Here is a 27,549-nt window from a genome sequence, read left to right on the forward strand (position 1 = left end):
AGTCCTCTGAAAGTTAGAGGCCCTCTGATTTCTTAACTAAATGTATTTATAACGACTTCATAGCCATTTGTTCTTTTGTCAGTATTAAGATTAACTGGCAATTATGCCTCCCTACTGTTTCTTTCTCCTATGTATTTATGGAGAACGGTCATATCCATTTCCAGATTTCCTTTTTCCTTACAATAAAGTCAGGCCTTGGAATCTCCTCTTTCCTGCTTATGGCACCTGCATTCATCATTTCTTGTTTCTAGTTGAATCCCTTTTTCTTGAGCATACATGACAAGAAATGAGAGGGGTTTTTTTATTCGGTCTGAGTCTTTTCAGTTTTTTTTTCTTCTTACTTCAGATGCAACTTTCTGATGCTATTTCTCTTTTAAGTTAAAGATATTGGAAGTCTTTTTGAATATTTGAACCGATAAGCTCTTCAGTGAAGTTGACCTCAGTAGTTATTTTCCATAACTTCTCATCATATGCCCTTTTTAAATAAAGGATGTTGTTTGCTAATCTGTTTTCACATATCTTTCTGTTTACTCTGAATGGAAGTAACTCATGATTACTTTTCTTAAGGTATTTTTATGACCACTGTTCTGCAATACATCCATTTACAAAATACATGTATTTCACTATATCGATTTTGTACTTCTGCTTCCATCAGTATTGTTATTCATACTTCTGATGTTCATTTAGCACTTATATCCATGTTTACGTGATCTTCCTATGCATCAAAACCACATCTGCCTCAGTTTTGAAATGATACCTCTTTTTTGTCAGCTATTTGATGTCAGAAAGTTAGCACTTTCAGAGCTCAACTGGTGTCATTCCTGCATTCAATATCGTGTCTATGAATATCTCGCCGTAACTGAAAATCCCCAAACTTTCCTCAAAATACCAGTCTTTCAGTCATCTTTGATGTTTTGCCACCCTTCTTGTGGTGACTAAAATAATTCCATTGTAGAACACCCTTGTGTCATCTTAAACATTTTTTTCTTGTCTGATATATTTTTCTGCAATACCTTCTTGCAAGGAAGAGGCAGTGTTATTTGCCCTGACATGAAGAATAGTGAGTGGAATTTTCCCCACATCCAGTGGAGTTCTTCTCTTTGCCCTCAATTCTGTGTCCTGCCACCTTTGTTCCTGGTATGCAGACAATTTTTCTCTTGTCTTACTCCATTTCGAGGACAAACTCTTACTCCACAGTGAATTCTTTCCAGTAAGAAGCCTGATTTGCGCAGTATATCCTCATTCTAGGGTTGGTGCAAGTCTCAGGATCTGACTTCTCTGATTTCAGGTGTCTGAATTTTATTTCTATTGTTGTACTTTGACTATTATCCTCATTCCTTGCTTGGTACGCGTACTCTTAGTTTCAGATTATTTTATCATTTTTTTTTTTACTGGAAGTAGTAAATAAATTCATAATGAGTATTACTTCTAAATGCTGTAGAAATTAAGGGAGATACCAGAATACTGAAAACAAGAAATGTTACACAAAAAAGCCTGTATCTGAAAGTGAGTGATGTTATTCTGAGAGTATCCGTATAGCCACCCAAATCTGCTAGTTCAAGTTAGTGTATATACATTTACTCGCTCACATAAAATTCCAGGTCTAACATTCTTAATCTAGCTTAAACTAGTTTCTTAAACTAGTTTAGAGCACTAGAATTCTACTTCAAGGTTGAAACACAGTGTCAGGACTGTACAAATTGTCTATGCCAGACATGTACTTTAGTTGGATCAATACATTCATTTTTCCATTAATACCAACTATAATCTCAAAATCATAGGATGTAAATAAGAAGGTAATGTGTATAAACTGTGGCTTCTTATTTTTCTTGAATAACCCCTGAGCAGTAAAGCACTGGAAGGAATAGAACGGTAAGGCTGGTTGCCACAGAAGTGTTATTTCAAGTTTCAGGCTATTACTCAGCTGGAATTTTATCAAATATGGGAAATCTGTGGAATAACAATTATTCTTCTGCTAAAAGTCCTGAAAATCTCTTTCTTTTTACACTGTAGTGCAATGCAGTTCACTAATGCTATTTTGTTCGTGCAGAAAGGTGACTTGAGTTGCTCATAAAAGGTTGAGCATGATAACGTTATAATGACTGCCAGCATTTTCCGTTCAATGGTGAACGGCTTGTCATGGATTAATAAGTAGAATATTGATAGTCAAAGGTGAATACCATAGCAGATGCATGAATAGAAAACATAAATAGTGCAGTGCTTGTTTAGCTGCTGTATTAGACAAGGAAAAGTTATTTTTTAATTATATGAGACATGAAACGCAAAAAGTAGAATACTACAGTCTCAAAACTGGCCACTTCTGCCTACCCTGCAGTTGTGAAGGCTATATGACCTTAAGATTTTTAGTCCTGAAAATAGTTTAAAGAGTTTAAACCTTGTGAATATATATACCGTTGCTTCAGGATGCAATATAATGTTTCATGTGTCTATATGGTGTGCTTGGGAAAGGGTGTATGAAAAATGTGCTAAAGGAAAAAAACTTGACTGCCCAAAATGGTTGGCTAAATTTCACCTGTGTTCTATTACTAGAAAGAGAAATTTTAATTTTGGTATAAATGTATTTATGATTATGTTGTCAGGTGTTGTGGTTTGGTTTGTGGTTTTTTTTTTTTTTACAGCTTTTTTGGGTCTTTTTTAAGCTAGTGGTAGAGGTCAGAAATTTCACAATTCTGCGCTGCAAAGGAAAATACTAATTATTTTAACTATAACTTCAGTGGTGAAAAATGAATGTTCTGCGATAATCAATTCTACTGAGATGATTGGATATCTACATTTTTCTTTATTTTAAATAATTCCTTTAATGTGATAGTTATTTAATGATTTAAATGCAAAATAGATTTCTTTTGCAACAGCAATTGCAGGAATTTCCTCAAATTCACAGGCTTTTCAAAATTTTAGCCAACCCGATCTCTGCTTGTCAATGGAAGATCTAGTTTTGCTGCATGAACAGAGTGCAAGGCATCCTGTAAGGGTTATAGTCTTCCCATTTAGAAGAAAGGAATATTTCAGGAATGCACAAATAGATTTTATTGCAGGCTATCATTTCTTCAGGAAGCAGATTCTTGTAATTTCTGAGTTGGTGGATTTTCAGCATAAAGGACTTAATCAAAATTTTGACCAACGGAATTTAATGTTATAGCTGAACTTACAGATAAGAATCTGATTTTCATAATGAAAGAAAGCTAAAGAAAGCTAAAGAAAGCACTAACACGAGCAGTAGCATTTTAATAGTAGTTAGGGCGTGATGAGAGTGGAATGCTCCCTATGGGCTCAGGAGCTGGGAGCTGGGAATGCCAAGGGAGGCAAGAGCAGAGATCTCATTGATGAAGGGAGCAGGGCAGGCCTGGGGACAGCCGCTGGGTTCAGACAAGTGTCTAAATTACCGAACAAGTCCGTGGCGACAAGTGGAAAAGTCAAGGCCGTGGGTCAGGGTCCAGGGCAGTGAGGTACGTGGCCAGGCACAGGTGTAGAGACTGTGTACCTCAGGCAGAGGACAGAGTTAGGAGTGTGAGTTTTTGGTAAAACTGTTTGTAGAATCTTTGGAAAGATACACTTAAATCCAGAAGTGTATGCTAGCATTTTTTTTTTCCTTAAAGAACCCCAACTGTCAGGAAAGTACCAGAAAATATGAAACCCTGTAAACAGAGTAATAAAGTAAGGGTAAGAGAATAACCTTGCTAACCATCCTGGAAAGCTTTATAAAAGAATGGAACAAAGTTTAAAGAGACAGTGAAAGTATCGGTAAGGAAAGGTGCACCAGTAGGCAACAGTGATTTATGCACTTCTTGGTGAACAAGTGTAACTATCATTAAGTTCCTGTTGTAATAAGTGGCAGACAAAAGCAGCAACAGTAACAATAAGAAAACAGCTAAGAAAACACAACAAAGCACTTTACTAGGTGTTTTCATAATAGTAATTATTTCTTCAAATTTTTATATAGGTATAAACCGATATAAGTCATGTAGTACATAAAAAATTCCAAAGTGAAAACAGAAAACATTTATGATTTCCAAAGGGGAAAATGTAAAAAGTTAAAATAATTTGCAGGACATAGAATGAAAAATTACTGACCGTACACAAACAAAAAATAATTACAATCAAGATGAAACAGCTCATTAAAGAACTGCCAGTTTGGTGAGAATTCTAATTTTATTTGGTGATTTTATAAATGCTGTGAGGGAGGAATAGACCTTGAATTGCATTCTTAAGCTGTACTAAGTTGAAAGTGCTGTATATCGATGACGATAATAATACTTCACAGATACTGAAAGATTTTAGAAATGTGAATATAAGGTAATAACATCATTTCAGTTTGGATAGAACATAAGAGTGTAAAAATAAGAAGCCTTTAAAAGAAAATTAAACCATAAAGAAAATGTTTGCCATATATTTAAAAACTGGAAAATGGAGATTTTAGAAACAAACACCAAGTGTTTTTGCGGAACTTAAACTGTTGATGACTTAAAAGAGAAGGGTATATTATTTTTCAAGATTGCATTCCTTTTGAAACTCTTCTTCCATTCTAATAAACAAGGTTTCCTGCAATGGTAAAAAAAAAATTATTTAGCTTTCCTTGTGTTTCATGATGCAAATTACCAAGGTATATATGACATTACAGAGTAAATTTCTCTTCAAATTTGAGAGCTTCTTTATATCTGCAAAAATGTATTCCCAGACAGTGATACTGTCCTGTCTTTGATTCTGTAGAGATTTGTACTTTGATTAATTTTAAGATAAATAAGTCTACTCCCGGTAAATAATAAAAAGTTAGGAAGTATGTATGCCTTTGTAGGATTGTCTGTGCAGACTACTGACTGCAAAAAATAGACCTGTACTGTATACCTGCAAATATATTGATGTAGTGAATTTTGTGGAGTGCAAGCTGACTTCATTTTTTCAGAATTGTAAGTAATAGTGCCTTCATGCATGAACTTTTCCAATTTTTGTTTTAGAAGGTTTAGAAAGAGTGGGCAGACTATAGGTTGAGATTGTAGAATCCTGTAAGATTCTTGTAATGAGAAGTAAAGCAATTTTTAATATGCAATTAACTGATTTGTGAATCTTGCATTTCAGTCCTATGTTGCATAAGTAATCTTATAAGAAATATTTATTAATTAAAAATTTTAAAAGAAATTTAGATAAAAGATGAAATAATACCAAATTACATACTGCATTTCAATTTACTCAAAATATAGCATCACATTCTGCTTTTATTAAAGGAATACATATATTATTGGTTTACTACTTTTATTGTTCTGAACATTTACTTCTCTAAACATATTATTTTACAAAAAATTATATTATGATATCTGTTTCTCATTATCTTGTTGTATTTAGTTGCTTTTAGGTTCATCATATTTGCCACTGCTAAACAGTGTTACATTTTTCAGTTCAACTCCACATATCGCAGTGATATTCTGAAATTGCAAGAATTTTATGAAATGATCCTGATCCTGCAAACCATAATATACGTGCATGACTCAAGGATGAGAGAGCCTTAGTTAATGTTATATCTAGTGCACCAGATTATCTTAGTCAAGCTCGAAAGAGGCAATTCTGGAATCCCAGACTTTACTCTCTAGATCTCGGTAGACTGCTTGTTTTATTTTCTCACCTCATTCCTGTAGAGACTTTTCAGTGTGGTTGTTCTCTCTCTGTCCATTCCTCTGCCTCGTATGAACGCAGATGTGGGTGCCCTCTTTTATGAAGGGACACTATGGAAAAGTGCCTGGTCAGTCTGTGATAACACAGAATTCTGTGGTTTAGTAAACAATTTCAACCACAGGCAACCATTCAAGCAAGATGTGTAATTCGTGTCCCAGGTCTTTATCTGTGAATAAAAATATGGTGGCATTCCTACGTTCTGTTGCTTCTTTTTGGGTATTTTAGGTTTCCTTTTATTTGGGTTAGGAAGAACTTGAGACCAACAATTCAGCGGTTTCTTCAGTGGAACAGAGCTTGCATCTGCTTCTGGTCTGTCTTGGTATTTTCATTAGTAGTTTTGTTGTAATTGGATTGCACCAATGAAATTTCAACAATAGTGGGAAGCATGGCCATTAAAGACAAGGATCAGACTAGATAGAGGTAGAGGACCATAGGGAATTTAAACAGTACCATTGAAGTAAGGTATGACAGTGTGACCTGTAAGATTTAGTGGTTGATAACATGAAACTGTCGGAAAATGGAAACCATTAACTGCAAAATACAAAGCATGAGAAATGGTCGAGTGTATTAGCAGATCAGCTGTCACTGTGAGATGTCAATATGATGTGTTTATAAAAATGATCTTAAATATATTACATGAAGGTAACATCAGTGTCATTATATAAGGCATCACTAAGACCTGTGGTCTCCAGTTCTTGTTACCAGTGCTAAAAAGGAATTCAGAGAGCAACCAGTACAGAGAAATTACAGTTACAATTACAGATAAATGCAAAGCCTATCTTACAAGAGCTGACTGATGCTTTCTTTACCTAACATCCATAAATTGTGAAGAAATTGTCCCAGTTGCTGAATAAGTTGTTTTAGTTCCTAATTATCTTCATTAACAGAATGTTCCTTATTTCTTGTGTGTATTTGTCTAGTTTCGGCTTCTAACCATTGGGTATCATTATGTCTTTTTCTCCTAGAGAAAATAGCTGTTTATAACTGTCTGGCATTTTCTACAAAACTTCAGCCACAACATCCATTCTGTTTTAATAAAAATAAAATTGCTTCAGTCTCTTTTTAATTCCTTTATTCCTTGTTTGGTTAGTAAAAGAAGATGGAAAACTTCCTACTAATATTGTGCTGATACAATTCCAGAAATATTCCAGTCTCTGTTTAGGAATTGTGGCTGTATAGGTACACTTTTGAAAATGGAAATACATATTTGCTTTCATGTAGTTGGGCATCTTTACTGAGCCTTTAATCTTCAGGCAGAGACCATACAGTATCCTTAAGAAATTATAAAAAATTCTTGTGCTCTCAAAGTATTGGATCATATATATATTACCTGACCTAAAATTTAAGGAGAGATGTTCAAATATAATTATATTACCATTTGCATATTAAATGTCTTTACAGATATTGATATTGTGTTTTCCACCAAATGGCACTAAAGTTATCATGGTTTAGTGAACTGGGATTTTACAATTGTAGGACTATTCATTCCAAAGCAGTTTCATGTGAATTCTTTTATATTCCAGCTGATGTTGGTAAATCAGTAGATTATTCTTTAATTAGTAATGCCAGAAGGACTGCTGGTGGAGATAGTATTCTCTGAAGGTGCAGATGAAGTCAAGATTCTGATTACTGGTGACCGTTAAAGCTTCTGATACTCTTTTCAAAGTATTGACTAAATGTATCGACTAGACTGCATTTTGTTTTTTGCTTCTTGTCTTATGATTTCCTACTCTGGTTACGTAATGTAGGTTGAATTTCATCAGCTAAACACACACATTAGTAATGGTGAACAACTATAGTTGTAATGTTAAGCTCAAAATACATGTCAGTCAAACAGACCTTTTCATAAAACAACTGACAATTTTGTGAGGCTTAATTAAGTTCCTGTGTTTCACAGTCTAGAGTTAGAGCCTACAGCATTTCTGCCAGAAGATGGCTTTGTCCAGGACAATGGGAGATGAAACTGCCTTCCAACCATATGTTTGTAATACTCTCTTGGTTGCCTGTCTGTTTTTGTCTGAGTATTCTTCTGCAATGCTATCATTCACATCCATTTCACAGGAAAAAGACTTTCTATCTCAGAGTCACTCTTTCTGCTCCCTCATGCAGTGTAAACCTCATGCACATAAAATGTAAAATTACAGAAGATTTGGTTCTCAAAAAGATGGGGAAAAAAAAGGAAAAGATATTCTAATGAATGAAATTCTCAACAAAAACAGGGTTCTGTTTTTATAGTATGTAGTTTAATTTGAATTGTATGCATGCTTGTAAATACATAGGAGCAGAGAACTGCATCTTTTCAAATAATCAGTGTGTAGAACAAATAATGAAAGCACAGAAAATTTACTCTTCAAAATGTTTGTATTTCATGTCTCTAACTTACTTAGCAAGAACTTCTTTCAAAATCCCAGTATGCTCCAGGGTGACTGTCACAGAATATTGTCAATTGGTAGCAATATTTGTGGAAAATATCTCATGAAAAAGAATACCCCTAAAATCCCAGGTCTTTGCCGCCACCAGAGATTAGTCTCTAAGACTGGTATACTGAAAGAGGAAGTACACACAAAATAATTGTGGATTGAGATCATAGAATCATAAATTGGAAAAGACCTCTAAGATCATCAAGTTCAACTATCCACCCAACACCACCCTGCCTACTGAACCATATCTTGACGTGCAATATCTACATGTTTTTGAACACCTCCAGGGATAGTGACTCCACCACCTCCCTGGACAGCCTATTCCAATGCCTGACCACTCTTTCAAGAAAGAATTTTTTCCTAACATCTAATCTAAACCTTCCCTGATGCAACTTGAGGCCATTGCCTCTCATCCTATCACTAGTTAGCTGGGAGAAGAGACCAACATCTGCCTCACTACAACCTCCTTTCAGGGAGTTGTAGAGAGCAATAAGGTCCCCCCTCAGCCTCCTCTTCTCCAGACTAAACAGCCCCAGTTCCCTCAGCCACTCCTCATCAGACTTGTCCTCCAGACCCTTCACCAGTCTTGTTGCCCTTCTCTGGACACGCTGCAGCACCTCAATGTCCTTCTTGCAGCAAGGGGCCTGAAACAGAACACAGTACTCGAGGTTTGGCCTCACTAGGGCTGAGTACAGGGGCACAATCACCTCCCTGCTCCTGCTGGCCACACTATTCCTGATATAAGCCAGGATGCTGTTGGTTGTCTTGGGCACCTGGGCACACTGCTGGCTTACGTTCAGCCAGCTGCCAACCAACACCCCAAGGTCTTTTTCCGCTGGGCAGCTCTCCAGCCACTCTTCCCCAAGCCTGTAGTGTTTCATGGGGTGGTTGTGACCCAAGTGCAGGACCTTGCATTTGGCCTTGCTGAAACTCATAGAGTTGGCCTTGGCGCAACACTCCAGTCTGTCCAGATCCCTCTGCAGAGCCTTCCTATCCTCAAGCAGATCAACACTTCCCCCCCACTTGATGTCATCTGCAAACTTACTGAGGGAACACTCAGTCCCCTCATCGAAATCATTGATAAAACAAGACTGGCCCCAGTACTGAGCCCTGAGGAACACCACTCGTGACCAGCCATCTCGATGTGAAAATTACTGGCAGAGCAAGAGCTATTTCTGGTCATTTCTACATACCAGTTACAAATGTTAACTGTAGAATGGCAGCTGAGAATATGTAACTAGTCTGTATATTGTAGGCAGTTGGTACAATTACTACTTTAAGTATAAACAGGCATATGTAAGGAAGTATTTTCATTCCACTTAATGTGTCCAGCACTGTTAGAAGAAATGAAATAATATTTGGTCGTAGACGTAAAGCCAATGCCAGGCTATCTAGTGTTCACAGGACAGGGAATTCTGTAATTCAGGAGTTCAGGAGGGTTTCTCCCTGCTCCTCTCCTGCTCCCTGCCCCCCCCCCCACCCCCAAATCTTACTCTGTTTCCGTTCACTTGACCTATTTCTGTGGACATCTGGTTCCAAAGATAACTTTAAACAAACACCAAAGAAGAGGGTGAACAATAATTATATTGCATATCATATCTTTCCTTTGCCTGACAGGAATTCTTAGGTCTATCTGAATTACCCTCCTCTCAAAATGTCTAGGTGATCAGGCTTAATCAGCCTTAGATGACAGAAAACTTTGAATTGTTGAAACCTCCATCCTTCTGCATGTACCAAAATAAAGTGTGCTAGAAACATTTAGAAACCTCAATACATCCAGAAAGAAAAAAAAAGTCTTTTGGCTGAATATTGTAATTGGTTTGGCTATGTTTTTGAGGAGAGTGGCTTCAGAGGGGATATTCCACCATGACAAAGGAGAGCTGAGGATCAAGGCTCAGGGAAGTCACCTCTCACGCTGTGGACATAGGAGAGAAAACTGAAGAACTTAAATGGTTACACCTTACTTGGTCTCCTATGAAGTGAAATTATTCAGTATTTTATAATCATTACAAGAAAAGCTTTTTAAACTTCGGGGTCATGTCTGGAGAGTATATACAGTTCAGGAAAATGGGTTAACACAGTGGGTTATTTCTGAGGATGCTGGCTTGTTTATAACTTGAATTATTATAATGTCTTTTTTTCCCCAACCCGGCCATTCTAATTTCATCAGCCAGAGCAATGCAGAAGTTACTGAGCAGAAATTCTGAACTGAGGACAAGCAGACCTATGCTTAGGCCTGACAGAAAAAAAAAAAAGATCAAAATTAGTGATCCTAACAGATGTTTTTCTCACTTTGCTTGAAGTATCAAAAAATTATTTGAATTTCTTTAAATAGTATTTTATTGACAATATGGTCAGAAGAATGAAGACAGCGTATGCTTGTCATGGTTAATTTGTTAAAAGAAAGTAGAAGAAAAAAATATTTCCCTTAATTAACTATTTCTGAGATTCCCTAGAAATGGCAAATAATTACTTTTGAATATGGAGGGCATCCATAAGACTTGCCAGGCAGAGTTAACGTGCCTGCGGGGTTTGTTTTCAGGACATACTTTGGCAAGCTGTGCTTCTGCAAAGATTTGTGCCTATACGTTATGTAATACGAGTAGTCCCACTGAAGTCAATACAGAGGTAAGAAGACTCTGCGTAGTCTGTAGAGTTAAATATATAGAACAGCAATTTGCTTACACAAGCACAAAATACATGTAGCAAATAAGGAGGCTGGGATGCAACATAGTTGTACAGTTTATAGTTGCTTACTCATACTTCTTGTACCTGTCTTTTATCTTCTTCAGCATTTTCCTTTTAAATAATCCTTTTTGGTTGCTCTTTTCTGTTTACAGTTTAATCCATTTCATTTTCACTTTTCTTCCCTCAAGCACTTCTGAGCTCTCTTCTACCTTTTTCCTCTTTGACCCGGTGTAACAACTGTGTCCTAGCCTGTTTCCCAGCTAAGTGAAGCTCAAGGGTATTTGAATTCAATTTGGGCCCATCTCTACTCCAACAACAATGTTGCTAAAGCAATACCATTAGGTCACTAAGATACTGTATAAGGCAACAGAACATGGCTAATAAACATTATTTCTTCTCTGGACAAAGTAACTTGTGCATTGTTGTAATTGATGTTCAAGGAAAGTACTCTGTTCCATTGTAGATTCTAGGCACTGTGTCATATTCTGCAAAATGCTCATTTGACTGTGCTTTTTCAAATTGATTCCCTGTAAGGGAAGAAGCTTTTTTTTTTATGATGCATTTAAACTTGACACATCTTAGTGAATGTTGAAGCACTAGGGATAGTATTTTTTCCCCATCTATGTTCTTACAAGACATCTTCTGTTTGTCTCTGAAGAGGAAAGATTCCCCACAGTAAACTGTAAAAGCAATGTGGTTCTTTTTGTTTAATGAAAGAAAGTTAGCGTTAGAATGCTTTTTAAGTTTTTCTTATAGTTAAGAGGTAGGTGGTTTAACTTCAGTCTTTATATAAAACAGTTCTGAAGTGCGACAATTGTGTGAAATCTGATAGAAACTGAGGTATAAATTCAACGGCAAAGTCTGTACAGTTTTAAATATTTTACAAGTTCTATGGTTGGAGAAGAAATAGTAGATGCTGTGTAATCTTGACTTAGCAGGGCTTTTGTCTCTGTTACTAATAATATTATCATTAACAAAACATGGAAGTAAGGTGTAGATGAAGTTATGTTATGGCTGATACAATAATGCTTTGAAAGCTATCCAGAGAGGGTTTATTAATAGTTCACAGTCAAAACTGTGAAAAAAGTGTTGGGGGGGACTCTGTGGTGTTCTGTTCCTCATTAGACTTAGATGGCAGAATTAAATTTCTATGTGGTGACACCATTCTAGGAAAGATTATCGAGAGACAAAAATAGAATTCAAAATGGTCTTACACTTGGAGAGGGGAAAGAGCATCCTGGGATGTATAAGCAGAATCATAGCCTACAATACGTGTGGAGTAATTTTTTAGCTCTTCACAGCATGAGTAAGGCCAAACTGTATCCTGTTTTGCACAGTTCAAGGAAACTGGAGGCAGTGGAATGAAAAGCAAAGAGGATGATCAGAAATGTAGTAGGTGAGCTGCAAGGAAAAATGGAAGAGCTTAATGTTGTTAGGAAAGAATACCGAGATATAACAGTTTTCAAATATGCATTGTCATTTGTGATTGGGACTGTAAGTAACAGACTTGAACTGTTGTAGCACATAGGAATTGCTGAAGGAGAATTCAGAATAGGTATTAGGTAAAGGGGTTTAGCTGTGAAGGCAGTGAATCACTAGAATGGCCTGCCTAGGAAAATTGCAGCGTCCATCACTAGATATCTGCAACATAGACTAGACAAGAACCTGTGCAGAGTGCAAAAGGTAGACCTGATTCTTCAGCATGGTAGTGGGATGAAGCAAATGGCATCTGAGGTCATTTGCCTTAGAACAATGCTTATTTGCTTGCTAAATCACACTTTAATTCATGTTACATGTGTACTAGGAGGGAAACAGCAGAGTCTTGATTTACATCTTGATTACCTCCTTTACCTTCTCGTTACCTAGGGGAAATTAAATAGTTTGCATTAAAATTGGCTTGCGTATAGAAAAATGTAAAATATTCACAATGAAATATGTACAAACAGGATAGTGCAGCTATACTTGCATTCAAATTAGCATAGTTTCACATACTCTTGTTGACAAATGATAATAATAGGGATTATTAATTCACATGTGGAAACCTGATTTATGCAAGTAGCTGAGTAAAACTACTTGCTTTTAGGATAACTAAGAAGGTCCAGAATTAAGATAAGTTTGGAAGCAGTGCTTCTAAACTATGTAAATTGGGGCCCACTCAGCAATGAATTTAAGCTCACACTTAACTAAGTGTGCCCAACTTCAATGTGAGTCTGTGTTGAAAATGGCGAGTATGCTTTGTTGGTTAAAGGCAGGAATATGCATCATCCTGGCTGTACTTGGTCTTATTTGATCAAAAGCTTCATTTATTATTTTCTAAATTTGAAAATCATGATGTATGGCAAGATTTGAGGTAATCAAAACATATCAGTCTCTTGAAAAAACGCTGCTAGGCATGTGAGCCCAAAAGTAGGGAATAAGGAAATTCTGTGCTCAGATTCCTTCTTTACTTTGTATCCAGGGCTACCCATATCTTTACTGCAGTTTCACTGATTATAAGAAGACGACAGTAGTACATACTGTATTCTGTAAGTACCATATACATGCATGTAAAATAGTACATATATCCTAATATATACTGGTATTAATATTTATTAACTTATGTTACTGTTTCTTAACTATTATTTCTTTGGCACAAATAGACACCTCCAATTTAGAACCATTAGTGCTGATTCTCTTTAATTAGATTTGAGATAATAACTATGATGATGTAATATACCTAAATTGTGGGTTTTTTTGGTGAACTATAACAACTTAATGAAGGTCAGCTGAAGAAATATTTGTATTTGTTGCATATAATGTAGAAGGAACACATTAGTCTATAAAATGCTTAGGACTGTGGGCATCTAAATTAACCTGTTGGCAGACAGATGAAGTTTGAGTACATATATGTATATATATTGATTTAAATGGGTCTTACTGCCAAGGCATTACAAATGAGACTGTCAGTAGAGTAGCAGGGTACATCAACAATATCAGGCAGACCAAGGAGACTGGGACAATATTATTAATGGACCAATCTTACTTAAGCACTAACGTAACTCAGTTTTCTTTCAGTGTTAAGTAAGGCAAATGTGCAATCTATAATTGTGAGGTAAACATGATAGATTATTTTTTAACTGTCACTAAAAATGAATCAAATTTGGGGAATACTGTTTCTTGGGTAAATATGTTGCTGTTACGTAGAATTTTTTAAATTTGTTTTTACAGAGTCTTTTTGGGGGCCTCATTGCCAAAGGGACGTCAAAATCAGTAAGATATGTGTTTGTCCAACTCGGAGCAAAATGTATACCTTTGCCTTAAGTTTCTTATGCCTATTTCTTTTTCTTTCCCTCTGTTTGCAGGACTCATCTTCCTTCAATCAATTGTTCTAGATTTAAACCCTTCCTTTTCCTCCTTCTCTTTCTCTTTGCTGTTAGACCTTTTTAGTTCTCTCTCCTTTTCTTTTTCCCGACTGCTACCAGGTTATGTAGGTTTTTAAGTTGCAGTGGCATAAAATTTAATTGCTTTCTGTTTAAAAGAAAAGGAAAGGAAAAAAAGAAGAAAATTCTAAACCAAATCCACTAGCCTTAAAATCATTTTCTAAAAAACACAAGCTGTTATGTTTTTAGCCACACAATAATGGCTTTCGTTATGGATGATGCTAAATTCTAAAGGCTATACCTGAACTATTTTTATGAACCAGGTTTCTATCTTTAGTTTTTTCCCTTTAAAAATGGAATTTTTTTCTCAGTTCATGAGGTTGGAAATATTAAACTATTCTTGTCCTTGATTCAGTTTGCTGCTTCTTCATGGTCCAAATTGCCCTTCATGCAGAGCTGAGCTTGTAATATGTACTCTAGATGCTGAGTAAATGCTTTCACTGGCTGTCCCTGGCTTACTTACTCAGCCAGTCTGAGTCACCTTCAAAACATCAAGATTATGTGTATATACACTGCAATAAATAACCACCTGCACTGAGGTAATGCAAATTGAATTTGTTGAAATATGGCCTATTATATTAAAATTTATGTTTCTATTATAATTTTTAGTGTATGAAACAAATTTGTCCTGTATAAAATTACTGAGAAATAAGAACTGAATCCATATATAGGAAAGCTTATCTTTTCTTGGGACCTGTTTAATAATAGATTCGTACCATGCACCTATCTTCTAAGTGCCTATTTTCTTCTGCATCCTCTTAAAAATGCATAGCTGAATTTTGTCATTCTTAAAACAGGTCACATAACTTAATCGTAATGTACTTGTGTATATACTCTAAATATAGATGATTAGAAAGTTGGTTTCCTTTTGTACTTCAACCAGTTATTTTATACATAATGTCAACAGATTAGAAATAGACCTAAAACATATTCATTAAACGGATTTCAAGATGAAATTCAGCTGTAGGGGTTTTAAAATTCTGAATCTGTATGAATAGTGATATGGTGAGAAGAAAGGTGAGATATGGTGAGAATAGAAGGACTTAGTAATACACAGTTCAGAAGATGACAGATCTCTAGTGCTTTTACTGGGCTGAAACAAGTTGCTTAGTAAACTGTATAACAAACAGTTATTTTCCTGAATGAAAGAAATAAACATTAAAGAAGAAAATTTGAAATCAATTGGTAAATATGAAGGCACTGAATTAGCCTTATTTCATGCTAATTCAGCTTTATTGAATTCATACCAGCATCCATAAAAGGTGCCTCTGCTCTTCAAAGTAATATCCAGTATATCTCAATTAGCAATGTGTTAACCTTTCATTGAGGTTAGCTAGCAGACTGAAACTAAATAGATTAACTATCAAAAAAGGGAAATAAAAATCTAAGAACAAAAAGAGACGTTAAAACGATTTTAATTTTTGATAGTAATTTAAAAAATGTCAGTAGAATGGACAAAATAAAATTAAACCACGAGCATTCCAAAGTTCGATAGCATGTATATTTGTGTTTTAAATGTTGGAACTGCTCATGAATATTGGAAGAATTTAAAAAATGTTTGGAGTAACACTAGGCCATACCTGGTCTTAGGTAGTGTAGCCTGCTTCATCTTAATAGAGAAACAATATATCTGAAGAGGATGAAATCATGTTCCAGCAAACAAATGGGAATTTTGACAGTTCATTCTGGTCAGCGTTTTAAGGTGAATTAAATAAGTGAAACAGAGTGATGGTCCATTGGCATATACCGTGTCATAAGTTTATTACTAATAGATTCTAGTTTTTAATAAAAACATGTAATGACAAGCAAAATGAATAATCTTATTTTTATGATCTGGGATAGTTACCTGAAGAGGCTAGAAAGAATCCTCTTCCCTTTTTAATGCATGTTTTGTCTTCTACATTGTTGTGTTTTCCCTCTCTTCTGACACTCTCAGCTAGGCTGATCTCTTTGTTTCTGTAATATATTGCAAGTACTGGGTTGTTCTGCCTTTCTCGCGTACTCCAGGTTCAAGCGGTCACCGGATTTGGGGGCAGGAAGTAGTTTCTCCTGGGCTATACTGGCAAAGGTGTTTTTTGTGTGTTTCCCCCCTTCCCCCCAACTTTTGCATAGTTAACATGGTGCACTTCCTTATATAATATTGGCATTTTCACCTCTTGCTATTACAGCCCTAAAAGACCACCTTTCAGTTCTGTTCTTGCTTTTTTCTTGTGGCTTGTTACAGCGTGTGGTCTTTGGAATTTTAGACTATAGGCCTGAAGATTTCTACTGGGTATTGTTTTGAGAGCCATATGATGTGCTAAGTACTTAATCTGTGGGTTGTTTTGCATTAAATATCTGTGGTTGCTAGCCACTGAAAGGAATTAGTATCTATGATCTGAACCTTCATTTCTATAACTGTGGCAGCATTTTTCTACTTAGTTAAAATTCAAATCACATTTGATCAGTTAATACAATGCATCCTTCTGGCAACATTGTTTATAAAAGCTAGGACTAAAGATAGTGGTCACTCATATTTTTAAGTCTTTTACTTGTGATTTTTAATCTTTTGGGAAGGAATGCTAACTCCCTGAATTTGAACTCTTTCTCTTCTATGTTTTGTGAGTTAGCTCAATACTGAGATTTTTTTTTTTATTAATTGATCTTGGCTTGATTAAAATCTCAGAAACTACATGGCATTAATTTTTTTTGTCATGTGTAAAAGCACAAGACAGACAATCTTTGAGGTTCCAACAGCATATGCAACAGATGTGTATTATAGTGTGTTTAAACCTGAATTTCTTGTTGAATATACAGCCTAATATATGTACTAAGTATTTCAGTAGCTTATGTACTAAAAAGATTGTATAAATCCTGTAGGATGGGTGATGTTTTATTGTTACTATTGATACCTTCACTCTTGAATCCCAAATTTTGTTTCAGGCTTTTTCTCATGCAATCTGAATATGATATTAACAATTTTTTTTCTCCGTTGCTCACTAATAAAAATTGTGACTATCATGAATAGAGGGACCATATGCTGCTTTGAAAAGGCAGCAGGGACCATGGAGGCAGTTTATGACTGATCTGAGTAAGAAATGAACAGAGACCAATTAAGCTAGTTAGGAGGCTGAAGGTTTTGGAAAGCAAGGATGCTAAATTTAGTTCCCTTAAAACATGCTAGAAGATAGAATTAAAAATTAGTACATTTTTTTTTTCTGTCTTTACACCTATTTATTCCTTCTTCACTTGCAACAACAAAGTAAAGTATGGTTTGTTTTTTCTTTTTTAATATGGGAGAAGGATTTTAACAATGGAAGTGGTTGTGTGTCAGTGAAATTAGCAGGATGGGACTAGTGGCCACTCACAATATCGCTTTTGTCACTGAGGAAGGTCTGTGCACTAAATAATGCATGCACAATTACCAAATTAATCAGGCTGGTCAAAACAGGTGATCCAGTGAATATCTTTGTGCCCACTGCCATTTAGTGCTATTCACTATGTATCTATTATAACTATGCATTTAACACCACAGGTGTGCTAAGTGCTTTGCAGATAACATGGAGCTGAAGGTTCCTTTCTTAGAGAATTTGAATTCAAAATACCCAGAATACAGACTGGATGGTAATAAAATGCAAGAAAATCTGAGTGGGTTTTTTAACTATACTTTAGTTAATTTCTTGATCTTTATTTAGCTTTTGAGAGCTATTTTGGATACATGTTTTAGGCTATTTTGAGTCTCTGGAAAGTATCCAATTAGCGAGAGAAGAGGATGTAGGAAAGGAAAGGATTCCAGATGTAAAGGGTGGAATGAAGAAGTGCTGTGGAAGAGAGAGAAGGGACAATTTGAATACAAAAAGCAGGCAGATGAAGACACAAATGGCTTATTATAGTTAATATTGTTTCTTTTGTAAATGTCAAAAAGAAATAGTAAATTCAGTATTCTACCTGTATTAATTATATGCAGAGACAAGAATGGGAAAGATACAGTCCTGACTTAAATGCAAAGGGAAAAATCATATTTACAATCAGGAAGACATTAATTTTAAAATAAAGAAAACTCCAGGAATGGGAAAAAAAAGTTTCTATTAGGGAACATCTGAGCTCTGCTAGAGAATCTTAGAGGTTCAAACATAACAAATATCTTTGAAAAGAAAGTAAAGTTTGGATGCCACAGATAATTACCTCAAATTTGTACTGCAGTGTGCGAATAGGACTTATTAATTAATTGACTGCTTTGTAGTTGCAGTCATGAAATTAATCCATTATTCTCTTTTCCTCTCCTGTAAAACTCTTTTTTTTTTTTTTTTCCTCTACACTTATTATGAAACAATGTGACAAGGGCTAGACTGCTGGTGTGTAGACACCATACGGTCATTCAGGCTGACCAACGTTGTCTTACTGTTTCCTTGTGCTTTCCCATATGTCTGCCTCTGTTGTCCTGTGTCTTTTGCTTAATGCTAAAAGGTCCTTTGACCAACACCATTTCTTCCTCCTGCTTTTGGGCAGCACCCAGGAAAAAAAAAAGCAGGTCAAGGTCTGAAACTCCCAGGCATTAGGGTAATACCAGCAATACACAACAGCAGTAAAATAATGTGAAGAATGTAGATTTCTGCTTTGCCTAGATAAATGAAACAACATAACATGTTGTATCTGAACTGTTCCGCATATCGAAGTATCTTGAAACACTTCACAGATAACAGTGATTCATTGTAATTGCATCATGATATTGCCATTATATTGCAGTCATGTTATCATTTCTGCACTAAACATTTATCTTAGGAATGTTTGTGTGCATCACATAATTAGCTCTAGAATAAAGAGTTCTAAACATGAGGTGTGATTCATTAGAAGAATGATAGAATTTGATTTTTAAATTCTAACAATTTATTTTAATTGTTACATGTTAAAAGAGAAAATAAACAGTGAAGTTTTTTTAATTGCAAAACTGATATCAAGCTTAAGTAATGATTGAAAACTAGTAAGTATTTAATAGTAGCACAATTAGTTATTGTTGACTAATTGTCATTTTTCATTTTCTGTCACTCTAAAAGGTAATTAGTAGGTCTAGATCTGCTATATTTATGATTTCATGTAGGACTGTGTGATCTAAAGTCTTAACTGAGAAAGCCCTTAATTCATGAAAAAAATAATGTAGAATAACAGTTTCAACCAATGTGTTCTTGCCCAAATCTGACCATCAGTATCACTCCAAAAGTAATATTGCTATGAAATATTTATTAAAAAAAATCCATTCTGCTATCAAGATGCCAACCATATGAAAGGAAGCTGAAATTTTTTTTTAAAGAAGATCACTCTAGCTTAAAAGCAAAATGTACTGTGTTGTAAGCTAATCACTTGATTGGTCTATTCTGCACAACTTTTGCCTTCTGAGGTTTTTCTGCATAAGCCAGTGATCTAACTCTAACTTAGTTAGCTTGGTTACTGGAAGAAATAGTCATATGAGCTCCAAGTATGTTTATATAGCACTGAGCGATGCTGTGAGGGCAGTACTCATGGCTTCTGAGACTTGAGGTGTTCACCTCTTGTAAGTATGATGGAACAGGCTGCCCAGGGAGGTTTGAGGAGTCTCCTTCTCTGGAGATATTCAAGACCTGCCTGGACGTGGTCCTGTGCAGCCTGCTGTGGGTGACCCTGCTTCGGCAGTGGGGTTGGACTAGATGACCCACAGAGGTCCCTTCCAACCCCTACCATTCTGTGATTCTGTGATATCTAAAACCACAACAAACAAGCAAATAAAACATGCAAAACTCCTACAAAACTATTTGGCTTTCTTTGCTCCCAGCACCCGAGATCTTCAGAAAAGATTATATAATCTGAATCTTGAGATACAATATAATCATATAATTTAAAAACTTTTGTTTTCAGACTAAAGACTAAATAATACTCAAACATTAATCTTATAAAAAATAAGAATAGCAGGCTGAAGATCCAGATTTTTTTTCAGACCTCATTGCCTAAATCTCCATTCTTACCATGTCAGCCTTCAAGGAGCCTGTGGAGTCAGGGATATCCTAGCAGTAGATGGGGAGAGTTGTATGTCTAAAAATAAGAATTTGGTAGGAAGTAGGCTACAGGTGACCCATAGTATCTGCAGAACTATAGCCAAACTTCTACATGACAAAGGATAGGCAATACGTCACTGAACAAAGATTAATAATTCTGGGAGGAACTACTAGAATTCACAAGTAAACAGGCTTAGAAACTAACCACCAGTATAGTGGTCCTACTTCACCAGTGCTAAAGAAAGGTACTCTTACTGTTCTCTGTCATAGGAAAAAGGTGAATTTGCATCTGTTCAGGCTTTCATAGAAAGTGAACCCAGGCACCTCCTTTCTGGTTGAATATTTAACACATATTGTGTGGAGAATGAATGACATTACCTCCTTAATGTTCTAATTACAATTTAAAAGTAGCAAAGGCCTGATTCTCTATCTGCATGCTGTAGGAAGGCCACTTGCAGGTTTTAGGTACTGTTCCATGTGGTTTCAGATCCCAGGTTACTTAGAATAGAGCTGATTATCCAGATGCTTGGGCAAAGCAGTCCTGGGAGTTTGTACACTGAGAACATTCAGGTGACTAGAGAACTTTTCAGTTAAAAAGGAGTGTTTGTTTAGCAAGTTTCAATAGCTTGCATTTCCTCTGAATTGTGTTTTGGATTAAAATGTGGACTTAATCACCAAAGTCTTCCCAGGTACTTTTTATATGTTTTTTGGAACCTGGAGCTAAACCACTTTCGTTATAAACTAGCTTAAAAAAGCGTATGTTTTTCCAAAGGTGTATTGCTGATTCCCCAAAGGGTAAAAAGATTATTTAGATAACATAGTGCCTCCAGTTTATTTCTGAAGCTCAGGTGTATTTATACAGACCCAAATTACTTCTGCACAGACATATACCCATGACAACAAGTACTATCAAGATTACCTCCATAATATTCATAGGACACTTGCCCTGAAATGAAAAAGGTTGGAAAACCTGTAGAACTTCCTAATGTTTCAGACAAACTGCATAATTGCATATTAATCCAGTAGAGCCCTTGCTGTTAACTCACCACTACACACGAATTTCATCTTTGGGAAGGCGAAATTGGTGAAAGTGTCATTTTTGTAACATCTTCTGGAAGTTTTTGAGATCAGTGCAGTTGACTCTGGATTGAACAAGTTAATTTACATACCTTTTTTCACTGCAGCTTTTGGCACACTATTTCTCAATAGCGTGACAGTTGAAGTATACTTACTCTTTGGTAACCTGTGTAGTGTTCTAACTGGTACATTGTTGCCGAGCTGTCTGAATTTCATCAGTTTGGTGGCTGTTGCTAACTTAAGTGTATTTACATAATATTTTCCATCAATGAGAATCTTTTAGAGCAATGAGGAGGAAAAAGAAAAAATATTAATATACATATTATACCATATTATGCTGCACATTTCTGTAATTATCAATTTTTTCATGATGTACATTTATTCAGAATATGATTTCATAGAAAATAACCACACATTTTCAAGTTGTCATGTTATGCAGAACAACATTTAATTTTTAAGGTAACTTGATAAGGAAAGAAATTTTAAGGTTAAATCCTAAACTCAAGGTAACATTATTCTGAAGAAGATTCACTCTTGTTATTAACAAGTTTTGCGTGGCTGAATTGTGTACAAATGACAAAATCCCAAGAGAGGTAATTAGAAAGAAGATAGGCTTAGTACAACCACAGTATCTAGTCTGATAAGTTCTGAGAAATGTTTAAATAATGGGGTTACAGTTATACATTATAAAAGATTCCTACAACTCAGAATTAGTATGTGTATATACTGATATATATGCTAATATATAGTAGATATACAATTGCTAATATGTATACTAATGATATATATACGTAGCATTTAGGTTAGTTTGCACTAGGGGGAAAATTTTTGTAGATGGTGAATCACAACTGAGATTTGTTCTACTTTTGCCTGGTCAAAATATAACAATCATAATGAGTACATTTCCAGATCTCAGTATGCACAGCAAAAATGATACCTTTTGTTTATGCAGACTTTTAAGGACAGAAAGGATCTACGAAGAATGTAAGAAAATGACCTACTTACTTTCAACACCTACAAAAGGCATCAAATAATGGTCAGCTTTTTGCAAAGAAAGTTCTTTTCAAAATTAACACCTGTCAGCAATAACATTTTTCTGCAGTGCTTTTAGTCATTGTAGTGTTTGTTTGCAGGTTTTAAAATCGATAGTCAAAGTTGAGTACTCCGTGACGTCATAGGAAAAATAACTATCAGTTCTTTATTGATTATTATAGGTTAGTCACATTAGAACTGAATAAACATTAGAAATCTGATCAGGAAATGACCTATCCAAATAATTTTTGTCTAAGTGTAAAGCTACCCTGTATTTAAGTTAAAGCTTTACTCACTTTTCTGAAGAGATCAGATCATATGTTCTTCAAAGTGATAAATGACTGTTTACTGTAGGTAACAGCAGCCTTTATTTTGTAGCGTATTTTTTGGCATAAAAAATTGGTCATAATGCCAACTATCTTCAAAGCTTTTCAAGTTTTTTCAAAGTTTTTCAATCTTATGTTCTCTAAGTATATCACTGAAGTATTTTAATACCAAACTACTAGAGACTACTAGGTCTCTAGTTTTTATTTTTGTTTTTCAGATGAGTCCTGCACTTGAGGTAGGACTCATTTGAAAGACATAAAACCAAAAACTAGAGACCTACTTTATTATGTAGGGGCTGAAGTACCACAGGAACCTTGGGTTTAGTTCAAAATTATCTTAAACCTGTTCCAGGAGTAGTGGTTTTTAATCAGTCTACTGATTTGAGGTCTTGGACCTTTATATGAAAACTCATTTTATACAAGCAACATAGTTTGCTACAGAATGTGACTGCTACCGTTTCTAACTCTTTGCAATTAATTTAAAAATTCTTTTGCTGTTAATGCAAATAATGCCTTGGTTTCATTCTCCTACCCTTGACAGAGAGAACATTCTCAAAAGTATCTACACTTATTTCGGTTATGCCTTGTGCACTTTGAAATTGGAAGGCCAGACTATGTGCCAAATGAGTACTGTCTTGTTTCCAATGGTCTGTGTAAATTACATTTTCTATATTCTTCTTGTCTTATTAATATAGTATCTGCTTTTATGGAGACAGAAGAAAATAAGGGGTAAAGAAGTAAGATCTCTGCACTGCGTCAGCCAAAATAACTAGATTTGATACAGAGGAATGAAAATGCCACAATTCCTATGAGATTGTCTTCTGTTTTTATTCATTTAAGTCTATAGAAGAATGGAAACAATGTGAAAAAAGGTATCTGAATCATCAAGTTGGCAGGGAATAAGAAAGAATAGTCAACGGCCAATATGTATTTATCAAAAAATCTGTCTAGAGAGACCAGGGTCAGAATTATATCTTAAGATCACCAAATTTCATGCTAAAAGTAAATGAAATCATGAAACTAATTTAAAGTGTTTAGACTTTATATCAGACTGGTAAATCTTTTGGTATGTTTGCAAATATAATATTAATATAATCTCTGTAAAGCTGCAGTTATTATTACATATTGTACCGTAGTAGCCACACAGATGATGATCAAGTAAAGCTTGATAGGTTTGAAATCAAGTGTTACTGCTTGGGTGGTTTTTATTTTTTTTTTGAAGAAGAAAATACCCTCATCTTCTTTGGAATTGATGTCTGAATCTGAAGATACTTTTCTGCGAGGAAATTTTTACTGAGATGCAGGTTACTCACTGGAAGTAGTACTTGAAGCTTTGGATATAGAACTTCCATCAGTTTTTTTTCTTTATGTAAATCACTTAATGTCTGAATGACTTCAGCAAAGAACAGCTTTTGCCAATGGTAGGTAATTTTTGAGCACTTAGATCTGTAGAGTTTAACATCATTATGATGATTTGAAAGAAAACATAAAACACAGATTAAGATCATGGTGACAAATTGGGCAAGTAATAAATAATGGAAAGGACAGGTGTTCATGTCCATCTAGATGGGGAAACTTTGGTATAGGATGAAAAGGCCGTGATAAAAAACAGGGTTAAATCAGGTGGCTTTATGAACTGAATAAGAAGTCAAGAAGGGTTTGGATAAACTGGAAATGCTCTAGAGAAGAGCCACAAGAATGAGTAAAAGATTAGAAAACAAAGCTTTGATAATGAACTTTTCAGCTCAGTAAATAAAAGTGTAAATAGAATGACTGGAAATTGAATCTGAGGTGAATTCAGACTAGAAATTACTTATAACTGTTAGGTTAATTAGTGTTGGAATGATTTACCATAGGCTGGTTCATTCTCCATCACTGGCGACTGATGGAAGTTTTCGCCCTAAAATATATACTTTAATTCAAAAAAGAATTAGTACGCGCCTTTATTATACAAAAGGTTAGATTAGATCATTACAATGATCCCCTCAGGCCTTTAATCTATAAATATATGAAATTCTTCAGCTGCTCTGGTTGTTCCATTGCACTAGGCCTCTTCTGTTGGCCACTGCATCTAAATGTATTGCAGGATGGCTCCACTTACGTGTAGCTGCCAAGAATGTCAATCTATTGAAACATAAATCTAGAGCTTATCTCTATTATAAACTCTTTATAAACACTTGTTTAAATTGTTTTTCTTCCAGTAAAATAAAGAAAAAGGCTTCTTTCAGGAAAGAAACCCACAATTACATATACTATCAAGCATTGTCAAGATGAAGTGATAGGCCTGGAGATTCTGCGAAGTCATTCACCAAACCCAGACTACGTGCCTTTCGGAGATAAAGTACATATATGAATAGAAAGCCTATCCTAGGCAAATGCCAAAAATAAAAATGTGTCATTGTATGAATAGAATGGGAATGAAGCTTGAAGGACTACAAGCTCTTGAAGATGAGAATATAGTAATTTTTAATCAGTAGCAAGTAAGAACACATATTTATTGTGTTAGATTCCTTCTCCAGCATTTTATTTATGTTTCTTTGAAGTAGCTTGTATTGGCACCTGTCTAGAGGTCTGGACTGGATAGGCTAAAAATAGAATTAATTTTTTCCTAAACTGGAAGAACGTTTTGCATTGGCCAGTATAATTTTCTCTCTCTCTCTCTTTTTTTTTTTTAACACTTCAGCAATAGCCTTACTGCTTTGTATGTAAGACATTACAATACCATACCCATCTTCCCCATACCTATATCCGTCCTCTTACCAGTTCCAGGGGCCTTGTTCATCTTAGTCATTTGTCTTGCTCTTCATCCGTGTACCAATCCCTTTGTAGACCCACTTATAGTCTCTCTCTCTCATATGCATCATTGTCTAAGATTTAGTTTCTGTTTTTAGCCAATGCCATTCAATCCGCACCAACCTCATATCTCCTGTCTTATGTACAGTTCCTTCTCCCAACCTATAGCAACATTGTCTCTTGCTAATGACATTTGTTTGCCCAGGTGGTTCCACTTCCCATCATGGATTATGGCCTCTTCTATCTTCTTTCAATATCTCTGTTGCTCGTGGATTTCCAGTTGAGGTCTCACTGCTCATCCACACCTAATATCCTCACCGCAGTTCTCATCCAATATCTGTCTTCCAGGTTATCACCCACTAATTTCCTCTCCTGGTTGTACTGCTGCAGCTTCTTGTCTTAAATTACTGCTTCTGTTATCAAGTTCAGTTCATGTTTTATGGGTGTTCAGCCTGTGAAGCTTCCTCCTCTGTGCTGCCTGTACACACAAGAGGGGGCACAGAAAATGCAAGAAAAGAACGTTCTCTTTTTCTGGGCAACAGTGCTTGGACCTGGATTATTGCACATTACCCTCAATGTGCTAGAGCACCCTGCAGAAGAGGTCTTGTGCATGGCTAGAGTATGATTTCAGCTTTTTTCTTGTTGATCCTATTGGAACTGTGATTTTTACAGCTATGACTTTCCCAGTTTGGGGTAGCTTTTAATGGGCTTGGCAAAAGATGTATCTCTGAATGAAGGATTCTTTGTGTCTCCAACCTTACCACCTTGTTGTGTTAGGGAATATCAAAGGAGAAATCACTGAATATTTTCCTAGGACTTCACTGTACCTCTCTAGCCTCTTCCACAGGAGCATTTGAAATATTTTGCCTACGGTTTTCAAGACATAAATGTTTGAACTTTGTAAAAGTTGTAGGCAACTGCAAAGCTGGTTGAAGTAAGAGAATTAGAACTCAGTAATTAACAGCGCTACCTATCTTACCAGTGTATCAACATTTGCACGCTGTTAGAGAAATTTCATTCTCATTCTTGAGAAAATACTGAAGTTTTTCAGAAGAAAAATGATGTTTGTGTGTGTTGTTTTGGCTTTTTGTTTGTTTGGGTTTTTTTGGTTTGTTTTTTTTTGGCTAAGAGCAGCTCCGGTAAGATACTGTGTACCTGGTAATGGTGATTTGTTATGGTTGACACTCGCATTCAGAAACAGCATATGCTTTCTTAAATCTAGTCGTTCTTTGCAAGACCAGCCCTGCTGTAGGAGGCTCTTCAGTCTTTATTTGTTGCCAGTCAGCCAAGGAATAAATTAGACTCATTTGCACAAAGCTGGAACTCTTCTTTCAAAAGTCTGTTCAGCTCTTTTACCTGCGTTATGCTTTGCAGTTCTATTTAAATATTTAGTATTTTGGAATAGTTTTCAATGAATGAAAACAAAGTCCAGCCATGTTATGTGGGTCTTTTTGGTTAAATGTTCACTTATGGACCTTGTGACACACAATCATTTTTATTACCTCTAAAAACACTGAGAGGGGTTGCTTCCTATTACATTAAAAATTGTAAGGGTGTTACATATCAGCATGCACATGAAGAAATTTATACAGTTGATTTTGACGTATTTGTGCCCTGACTTGTAACTTAATTTGAACCTGTGTTGTAAAGTTGACATGAAAATGTACCAGCCTAGGCATAAATATATTTATCAGCTTTTACCATAATGATTGATGATAACGGATAAGACTAATGATAATTTACTTGCTCATCAAAAGAATTTCTCACCCTGGGCAAGTGGGCAATTAGAACTTTGCAAGGCTGACTCAGGGTGAGTTGTTTGTGAATGGCTTCATTTTTTAATGTTCTATGATAATGTTTGTCTTATTTTGAAAAAGCCTATGTTTGTAACAATTGCTGTATTTGAAAATTGCTTTTCTCTGTAGTTGTTTTTATCTTTTCAATGGGAGCTATTGATTTCTGTATTAATGTCCTACTGAACACATTAAGAATATTTTTCAAGACTTTTCAAGTTGCTAGGAAATTATCCATGGAAAATGGATAATTTCTTCTGTTTAACACCATTGTGAACACCAGATTTTGGAAAACTTCTGTTTTTTTGTGT

General features: G+C 35.5%; 1 protein-coding gene across 2 annotated transcripts in view; it reads left to right on the forward strand.

Moving 5' to 3' along the window:
• The window catches only part of LOC104334200 (AGBL carboxypeptidase 4), a 1,001,604-nt gene that overhangs the window by 75,194 nt on the left and 898,861 nt on the right, over positions 1-27,549 (forward strand). For both annotated transcript variants that reach the window (XM_075424527.1, XM_075424528.1), the window contains one exon: positions 14,001-14,042. In XM_075424527.1, the coding sequence (XP_075280642.1) occupies positions 14,001-14,042 (42 nt within the window). The remainder of the gene's footprint in view (positions 1-14,000; positions 14,043-27,549) is intronic.

This window comes from Opisthocomus hoazin, chromosome 6 (genome assembly GCF_030867145.1).
Source record: "Opisthocomus hoazin isolate bOpiHoa1 chromosome 6, bOpiHoa1.hap1, whole genome shotgun sequence".
NCBI lineage: Eukaryota > Metazoa > Chordata > Aves > Opisthocomiformes > Opisthocomidae > Opisthocomus > Opisthocomus hoazin.